Below are 10,633 nucleotides of genomic sequence, written 5' to 3'. Positions count from 1 at the left end.
TTGTATCATCATGACCTCTACAAAACTTTACCACCAAAACTGATGGCATTTTAATGCATTGTGAGTTTTTTCCACAGGAATTTCTTAAGAAAAGTTCATAAGTGCTTAATGAAGACAAGGGATGTTCCATGCTAATTGGCCTGATAAAAAATAGGAGAAAATAACCAATGTGATTATAAGAAAAGAATAAACTTTATTACTCCCATTTGTTTCTCACACACAGATGCATGCTAGTGTCTGTAGCATCAAGTAATGGAATGTCAAATAATTGTCAAATAGGCCATAATAAAATAGTACCTCCCTAAATCAATAAACTATGAGGTATATTAGAGTAAGAAGCATCAAGAACTTACTCACCTTGTTCACAATAAAGTACCAATGTACTAGTTAGAATTTAGAACAATAACAACTTATAAGATCATTTGCCATGCAAGGCATTATACCATAGTCTTTAAGTGGAAACCCTAACTCAACTGCTAAATTTTAAAGACCCAAAACCCTAGATCACAAACCTTTAATATTAAGTCACTTACATCTAATGAGAAACGATTTACATTTTACCCAAATGGTGAATTTCTTCCTTGTGTCATGGAACCAGTGTTGATCATAGGGTTCATCCTGTCTGTTGCAAGTGGCCCTCTTCGCGGTGATGGCCTTTCAAGCTTTACAGATTCAAATTTCTTTTCATCACTCTGGAGTACTGGCTTTGTTTCATAAATGTCTGAAATGTTATCCATGTCTGAGCTTCTATCAATTGATGGTGGTGAAATCTGAATTTGGTCACCTTTGAAAGGATCATCTTGTGGCCCAAGGCAAGACGGGGCTGATCCCAAATCTTGTAGCCTAAGATCATCAGACCAAATTAAGGGACTCTTGCCACTACCACCATAAGGGCTATTCCTCTTCTTGCCAAGACAAATACTGTCATTATTTCCCATCATTAATCCATCAAGTGGTGGCCTATCCATGTGTTGAAGATCAAGTTGGTCACCTCCATATATGTTAAGGTCTTGAAATGATGGAAAGTTAAGAGGTGAACCAAAATCCTTCATTGCTGAGGATCCCATGTCACCAAGGCCTTGAGTTCCAATACTCTTATAGCTTGCAGATGGCATGCTATTTTCTCCAGCAAGGGTTTGACAAGCTTTCTCCAATATACTTTGCATATATTTTCCTTGAGCTTCAATCCTCAGCTGAAGGTGTCTTTGCACCTGCCATATGTACCCAAATCCATATAGGATACTTGTACAAATTTTATGAAGAAATGAAAAATAGATGAGATAATTAATTTGGCTGTTTTGTTACCTCTAATTGCTCATGAAGTCTTCTTTGCACCTCCATTTGCATCCTAATTGCATCAACAATGTGTGAGTTACTGTTATATACAGTTTCACACATACAATCCACAAGAAAACCCAAACCCCATACCCCAAATCAAAATACAAATTTCGGTGATTCATTTTATGATTAAATTAAAATTTTAAAAAATCAAAATAACCAAAAAAAAAAAAAAAAAAAACAAACAAACAAACAAAACAAAAATACTTCTCTAGCTATTGGTTTAATTCAATCTTTTATTATTTTACCAAAAATAGGAAATATATTACATACTCGTTCATACTACGGCCATGATGCTGGATGAAGACGCAGTATTTCTTTGAAGTTCAAGAGCTGAAGCTGCCATGGAAAACAAACAAAATTTAGCCATGCCATGTAGGTTATAATAAGTACATAAAGAAACATGTCATGCTTCCAAAAATAACAATAAAGAAACCCTAGAAAGAAGAGTCACCTCTCATACCATCCTTAATTGTGTGATCATTGAATTCCTTGTGGGCTGCTTCCCAAGCCTGAATTTCTAATCAAGTAGAAGAAAAAGAATAAAAAACATAAAAGGGAAAAGAAAAAAAGATAGAGAAGTGTCAAGCTAACTAAAAATCAGGAACAACAAAAAGGTGTGCAGTTAGAAAAAGCAAAAGAAGCTTGAAATATTGTTGTATTCAAACCTGGAGGTGGCTCTTGAGGTGGTAAAGGGTGAGACCCTTCACACCCATAACTCTCATGATGGTTTTTGGAGTGGCCTCTACAGATTCAGACAAAGAAAAGAGGCAAAACAAAGCAATAGAATTAATTAATACAAGGAAAAGTTATTAAATACAATAATATAGAATGAAAACAAAATTGGAAAGAAAGCATGGGAAAGAATAAGTACTATCTGGCCCTCCAAGCTGAGTAACAGCATCAACGAATCGTTCATGGAGTTCCACAGTCCACCTGAGTCGGGGCTTAGGATCTGTAGTGAGGACAAGACCAGAGTCGCCTTGAACACACATGGGTCTGTCATGGGAATTCATAGTTGAGGGCTTCTTGTGTTGGAACATTCTCTCTCTCTGAGGGGCTCTGAGAATACCAAGAGATTCAAGAACAAATGCGATGCAAATAGGGAAGAATAGGGTGCGCTTTTGAAGAAGATGGCGGGTGGCTTTGGCTTCTCTCAACTAGAAAGCACAAGGGGGACAGACAAAGCTAGCTTATCTTGCATAAAAGGAAAAAATAAAAATAAAAAAATACAATCTATGTTTTAAAAAATTGAAACTAAAGTGTACCTATTCTAATATGCAGGCCTTCCTTTGCCAGATTCTCTCTCTCTCTCTCTCTCTCTCTCTCTCTCTCTCTCTCTCTCTCTCTCTCTCTCTCTCTCTCTCTCTCTCTCTCTCTCTCTCTCTCTCTCTCTCTCTCTCTCTCTCTCTCTCTCTCTCTCTCCTGATATACTCTTTCAAAGACTCAAATATCTCTCTCCTGATATACCCTTTCAAAGACTCAAATATACGAGTAATACCTACTGATATACCCTTTCAAAGACTCAAATATACGAGTGATACTAGAAATATATACTATAAATTTTACTATATTATTTTTGCAAATTATTGTATCAGTAATCACAAAAAATTAGTATTAAAGATACTATAAACTTTACTATATATAAACCTTATAACCGATGTGTCAACAATAAAAAGGTCATTCAAGCATTTATTTATTATATTGTCGAGATAATATCAATAACATTCATTGTTATATATCATCTTACAAATTTTTCATAGTAAAATTAGTAGGCATTATAACATTTTTTTTATAATAAAAAAGTGGTTCTAATATTCATTTTTTGTGTCGTTGAAGTGAAATCAATCACATTTGTTATCAATGTTACGTTAGTTTGGAAGACCTTTGTATTAAAATTAGTAATAATTTTAGTATCTTTATATTATAATTTTAGTATTTTCAAAAGATATGTCTAACTATATGAGAGAGAGAGAATATTTATTTATTTATGTTTTGGGATGAATTAGATTATCTTTATATTGTCGTGTGTCAGTATTTATGTAATGTGAGAGTAGTATATCTTTTGTAATCACAAAAAGAGGACTATATCTTTAGTAGTGTATTCTTCTACACCATGTGACACTTTTTTGGCATGAAGCTATGAGTGAGAGAGAGCCTCATGCAATCATGATGATGGGCAATATATATGTAGCACTTTACCCTTCTTTTTTTGTGGAACCATATGCTCTTTCACGCATTAAAACATAATAAATCTCTCACTGTAGCTGAGCTTTAGGTCATCACTTATTTCGACATATCCTTCTATGTTTTCGTAGTACGACCCCTTTTTAGTTTAATTATTATGAACCCCATTAACCTATCGGCTATCATGGCTAGAACGCAAAGACATGCTTTATGTCATTACCAATAAAAAGGTTTTCATGATGCTTGACATAAAAATTTCATGTTTAACAGATTCGCTAACTATATATTGGATTCAATGGCATTTTCATGTTTCTCATGTGGATTTGCTCTGTAAGAATACTTAGTTATCTTTTCTTCTTTTTGTCTTTCTTTTTTATTTTTTATTATTATTATTTTTTTAATCTCATGTCATAGCTCTCATTAGTATATAATTACTCTTTTTTTGGTGGGGTTTTTTTAGGGCCTTTAAACTTTCAAAATAAAGAATTTTATGTAATTCTTGATTTGATATTTAAGTTTATTAAAAAGATTGAGAAGCCAGCTTCTCTTATTTTAATGAGAAGCTGCAATATTGTGCTCCCAACTAGGCCTTATAGTTTTGTTTTTTTTTTGTTTTTTTGTTTTTTTTTTATATCCCAAGCCACTGTCCAAAAAAATAAAGGGAAAAAGGATTAATTATCAAGTCCTTAGTAACATATAATTTAAATGCCATTGTAATTGTGACACTTTAATTAGAGCCATTGCATTGTTGAAGATAAAGTTAATTATTATTTTATTTCTTTTTGTAAGAATTAGATATATTAAGTGGTATAGATACAGACTTAGGGCAAAGCTTCTCATAATACAAACTCAAGTTATAATAGAAAAGAAAAATATAAATATCATTGGAAGTAGTAACAAAAGACACAAATTTCTATTGCAGGGCATTCACACAACAGTGTTGCGGTTGGTTTCACAATGGCAATGCTTAATCTTCACCAATGGTATTAATCTCAGAAAGTTCATACAATCCATAATAAAATGTGCATGAGAAATACTACTACATGGAGGGCCATCAACCCAATCTACTACCACTTTTGCATCAATATCAATTCTCATCACAGCCTAAAGATTCAAATTAATACACATCCTAAGAAAATCTCTAAGGGTCCATAGTTTCCGCATTTACACTAGTTGTTGATACACTTAATTGTATCAAGTAAAATTCATTTCTTGACTTAATTAATGTATGTGATAATTATGAATTAGATTCTCTTTATTTTAAGTGAAATAGATTCATATCAAATGGAGGGAATCCTGATCCTCCCCAAATGAGATTTAAAACATACATATAGTACTACCTTATTGATGATCATCTAGTTAGGTCACAGTGATGCTATATTGTTCACCCTTTCATGTGCATTTGAGATCTAATTTCAACTTATGGCGAAAGTTGAAATTACTGTGACCTAACTATGGTCATATATAAGACATAATGTCCTGTCCTTCTCTAAGGTATAATTATGAAAATATTTTGATTTTCATTATCTGAATTATATTATTTCTCAAAGAAACTTTAGTACCTTTTAAGTTAATGAATTGACACTGTCATTTTCCATGGTCTTCTCTTGTGCCAACTGTATTAAAGCTCAGAGAAATTATACATAATAAAGCATTGAGTTAGAAGATTAATAATCAGTATGTAAATTTCCTACGATGAATAAGAAAAGCACTAAAAAACAACATGATAAGGAACTACAACTTTAGGGTTTGTGGTTCGTAACATTTTGGAAATTCAACATCAATGCATAAAGGATTTTCGGATGTGGAGCTTTTGATGACAGGAGTGGGGGACCTTCAACTTCTAAAGCTTGTTGGGGCTCATTACCTTATCACTTTTGTGGAATTGAAGATTGTCCTTCCTGGCATTCCTACTTCCTTCCAAACCATAACAAACAAAAAAGCTAAAATAGAGTCAAACCCATAAATAGATACAAGGTCCCACACTGATAGTTTAAAAAGTAAAACAGGATATTTAAGAACAATGTTAGAGAAAAAAAAAATCACAAATTATTTCTTGACTTGATAATGTCATGTCAAGTTATTATAGGATGGTATAACTTTTACATGAATTTATCACGGTTATCATTTTTATAAGGAAAATACCAGACCTATAAATTATTTTATAATATTTTTTTACAAATTGCTGATATGGTGAGTGATTATTGATAAATGAAAAAAATAATGTTAGTGATGGATCCAAATAAGAACCAGTAAAAATTGACCACATTAACAATTTATAAAAATATTGTAAAATAATTTGTATTTATGAATTTTCTCTTTTTATAATACACTTATAGTAGTAAAAAACAATTGTTATACCAAATATATATATTATACATACAAAGCTCTCTCTCTCTCTCTCTCTCTCTCTCATGTAAAGCCCATGCAAAGATGGAGCATGTCAAAGCTAGAGATATCATATAATGCATGCTATTCATCAAAATCCAAAATGGAATAGATGCTTTCTTCTTTGACAATTAAAGGAAGATTCTTCTCCGAAAATTCTTTAAAAAAAAAACCCTCAGTTTTGCTCAACATTATAGTCCTATTATATATTATTAAGAATTAATTTCCATACCTTCAATCAAATTTACGTGCAAAAGTTTGACCCACCTATAGTATAGAAAAGTTTAACTAGGTCCCACTTAACAGTCCACCAATCAAGCCAATGCTTGCTTGAAAAGTCAAAAATCAAGCTATCTAGTTTGTGACAATATCCAATTTATTAGCTGATTTGAGCTCTAGAATTCCTTTTCTCACCAACCCTTAGCTTACAATATGAAATGCCTTTTTTTTTCCTTATTTCTACACCACTCTATTCTAAAAATAAGAAGAGAAAAAGAAAAAGGGGAAAAAATATGTATATTTAGACTAATTTGTGAGATTCCTTTTTCGACTACTTGTGCCACAATGGCTCCCTTTATAATATATTGAAGCAAAGTTAGGGTTTAACTTTTAGTTCAATAAGTGTCAAAGCTAAAACCCAGGTGGAAAAGTGAGTTAGCTTAGTATTAAGGGCATGTTTGCTTGAAATTTAAGCATCTTTATGTTCTCTGAGAATTATTCTCCAAAATGAATATATTCCTTTAGGGTGAATTAGTGGGACCCTATGTTTCATGCCCAATTTGAATACTTTGCAAAGCTTCTCTCTTTTTCTATCTAGTTCTTCCCCCAAAGATTTGATAGGGTGGTGCACCGTCCATTACTTTGTTGAAGAAACTGTGATTACTATATATTAAGATTGAATTTGTGTGATTGGATGATTATTAAGTAATTAAAGAGATTGATGAGAGAGCATGGTGATGGCTGAGGATCCTCAAAGTCACAATGTAGTGGGGAATATATGACATTCCTTTGTCATATTCTGATCTTTTTCAGACGGGATGTTAGATTGAAATGCACATACTGAGGCAGCTCATAACTCGTGCTATAGCTAGATCACCTATATACACCTTTAAACTTTTTCTTCTTTTCATTTTTTTATTATAAATTTTTGCAAAATAATATCATATATTGTATAATAAAAATTGTGTCGTACATGTTATGATTGTATCAAGAAAATGCCATCTCCTTTTTGATCATCCAAAACAAGAGTAATATCAGAATAGCAGTTAAAATATACAGGACTATCATACAGAGATGAGGTGATCATGCCAAGAATACTAGTGTGTGTATATATATATATATATATTGTATTTAATTTTACCATGTGATCAGTCATTTTGTCTATTTATTTTACACCCTTACTTTACACCTTTACAACTTTTTATCCGACTAAGAAAATAGTTCTCCCACAAAAATGTGTTGCAATAAAATTATGGTAAATTATAACATCCTCTCTCGAAGTTTACAAAAATTTTATTAAAAAATACTTTTAAAAAACAGCATATTTTTATATAATTTTAAATAAAAAAAATCCCCTTGAGGTATGATTTAAATAATAAATAACCTCATATGATCATTTATGCCTACTACAAATTGAATCAAAATACATATTTTTCAAACTAAATTTTCATAAAAATAAAAAATAACTTCAAAATAAAGCCTACTAACCATAGTGGCTATTGTAACTTCTTCTTTTTAACTCTAGGAACTAAGTGTTATTTTTAAATATATGGAGTTTCCAACATCTTTCCAACCTCAAGGGGTAAGTGTAATTCGATCTATTGCCAAATTTTCAAGAAATCCAATTAAAAATCTATTACTAAAAGTTTCTAAAAATTCAAAAAGAGTTTCATTATTTAGTTTAAATTATTTTGATCATCTACCATAATTTGTATGACTAAAAGTGGACCTTACATGTTATGTCTTCACTATGTGGTTCAAGAAAATATTACATAATTTGTTTTAAGTAAAACCCTATAATTAAAGTTATAAGAAATTTAAAATATTACTCCAATTAAAACTCAATAATCAAAAGTTTCAAGAAATTTTAAAGAAATGTGATTTTTAATATTTTGAGAAATTTAAAAGAAGTTTTATTATTTTATTTTAAAATCTATATTTAACCTTTTGTTTTGATTTTTTTTTTTTTTTTAAATGAGTCTTATACAAAATGCTCTCACCACAAAACTTTAAAAAAAAAATTGTTTAAAAAACGAGTCTTATACGAAATGCTCTCACCACAAAACTTTTAAAAAAAAAAAAATTTGTTTTTTTTTTAAACTATTTCCTGTATCCTTCAATTTTAATTATATTATTGAAATATTTTTTTTAAATTAAATATTTATTCTTTATAAACCTGAGTACTTTTTGGACATAATCTAGTTATTTAGAATTTTTAACCATAAGAACATAATATATCTAGAAACATTAAAATTTTCATAATTTTTTCTCAATTATTAGAGTAGCATATTGTAATTGGTATATGATAAAGCAATGTTGGTGTGATGGGTCTATTTGCTCCAATCATAACTTTCTATTTGAACAAGTTGGAGAGAGAGAGAGAGAGAGAGAGGCGTACATAACATTGCTTATAGCTGAATGTTACTTAGCAATTGGTCTCGGCCCAACTTCAAATCAGATAATAAAAAGTTCCAAGGTTTGATTGTGCTTTCAAGTCTGAGAGCCCAAAAGAGCAATTTATTTAGTCTAATCGTTTAGAAAAAATATATTTTTTTTTTTATTTAGTAAAAAAAAAAATTTATTTAGTCTAATCAAAAGCCTAAGACAAGTTTGGCAGGGCTTCAGATTTTTAAAATATAAAAAATTGTGACAATTGTGAGAAAACCCACTTCACAAAAGACAATAGAAAAGAGCGTTATGAAATGGACGACAGTGCAACTTCTGCTCTTTAAAAATTACTTGTGAAATTTAATCAAGTTGAAATTCTACGTTGTCATTTTTATGTGAACAAGATGCAATCATACAAGCAAGAAACTATAATATTCATCATGGGTAAACAAAACATAGCCATATGGCATAAGATGAGTCATTTTAGAGCCTCACAATTTTACAAAGATTCCAATATTCATGGTTAACCAAAAGATAGCCATATGTCATAAGTCGAGTCATTCCAAAGCTATCAATCTTGCAACACTAAGTTTAGGGACACAAAAAAATAAAATTCAAAACTATCAAGATGAGCAAATTGTTCTTAGTAAGTAAAAAAATGATATAAGTGATAAACCTGAATTAGAACCAATAAAAACTTGTCAATTCAACTGTTATGAAAAAATGTTGTCCATAATATTACTCATCTTGCAAAGATTGCATTTGAGCCATTTCAATTCTTCTATTCTTTCCTTAAACTTATGCTTTAAAGTTTAAATATATGGATAAATTACATATACTACCTCTATGATATACATTTATAACATAGAGCTATCGCGTACCACCATCACCAACTGATAAAGGATTGAAAAAAAAAAAAGGCTGTACTCTTTAACATTTTTTGTTATATTTCTAATTTTCTCAATTTATCCTAATTTAGGTTTGTGATTGTTTGTTCACATGGAAGCTTTAATGTAGAATGGTTTTTTTTTTTTGGCAGGGGGGGAAAGTTTCATAAAATAAAATACTTGTTAACTATATCTTAAGAGTATAATTTGCCATCATATATTTATATAAATTAGTCAGTTCAATGATAGAATATCAATAGGAGGTAGGGTAATTCTACTGCTCATAACATTGCTTAGCATGCTAGACATGTTAGCGGGTTCTCGGTGTGAATGGAATGTGTTCCTCCACACCTCAATGCTATAATCTTAATCCGATATGGCTGATATTTCTTAATAAAGCTAGTCCTTTTCTCAAAAAATAAAACCTCCCAGCTTAACAAGATGAAATTTTTCCTTACACTGCTCTTACATTTCACACCATGGTTACTGGTTAATGCATTCATACTCAACTGCAAATGCAAATGGCAATTGGATTGGACATTGAAGAAAAGCAAGTAGCATCACATCTTCATCTTCATTTTCGCCTAGAGACTGGGAAAGTATCAGCCCTTTGTGATAATAAGATTGATACCTATATTGTGTATCAAGGTTGGAACAAGATTGAGTGTATCAGTGCTACTGATATGCCTGTAGTGCTACTCAACTTACACTTAGAGTCTGCACCTTGTAAAAGTACTGGGAAGTGAATCAAAACCAGCTGCCAACACTTGGACCAGTAATTTCAATCCTTGAACCAGCCTCAACCAAGCTCAAAGAGCAATTGCCCCTACACATCCTTTTTTTTACCCACGTTTTTTTGGTGGGATTCGGTTAGTACATTACAAAAGTGATGATTACACAAATTCAATTACAAGAGCCTGCTTTATGATTCTAAAATATTCCCCGCTGGATCTGTGTGACTGTAATCACAAAGACAAAGTGGCAAATGGTGCAGTGCGAGGATGTAGCAAGTACAAAAGCTACATTTACCTTCTTTTGGGGGGGACTAAATTCAAAACAAGGAGGAGCATTTCTCCTCCAAGCCTCACTAACAGGAGGAAGAGGAATTATTACAACACAAAGACAACTTACAATGGGCCGCAAACTTGGCTAAAGCATGAACTACGGAGTCTAACTGCCCTTTAAAAGTAAATAAAATTCACTTGTAATTTACTTAAACGGGTTAA

The 10,633-nt window shown here is 31.4% G+C and overlaps 1 protein-coding gene across 1 annotated transcript; it reads right to left on the bottom strand.

Moving 5' to 3' along the window:
- Positions 1-258: 258 nt before the first annotated feature.
- LOC112007669 (myb family transcription factor IPN2) lies at positions 259-2,559 on the bottom strand. The gene is given in 8 exon segments (XM_024040036.2): positions 259-1,211; positions 1,306-1,348; positions 1,612-1,630; positions 1,633-1,677; positions 1,802-1,837; positions 1,840-1,858; positions 2,007-2,083; positions 2,213-2,559. Coding segments are annotated over 8 exon segments (1,062 nt in total). The 5' UTR covers positions 2,382-2,559; the 3' UTR covers positions 259-557.
- Positions 2,560-10,633: the final 8,074 nt, after the last annotated feature.

This window comes from Quercus suber, unplaced genomic scaffold (assembly GCF_002906115.3).
Source record: "Quercus suber isolate HL8 unplaced genomic scaffold, Cork oak 2.0 scaffold_440, whole genome shotgun sequence".
Lineage (NCBI taxonomy): Eukaryota > Viridiplantae > Streptophyta > Magnoliopsida > Fagales > Fagaceae > Quercus > Quercus suber.
Note: the sequence above shows the minus strand (reverse complement) of the source record. Positions and strands in the feature narration are given on the sequence as shown.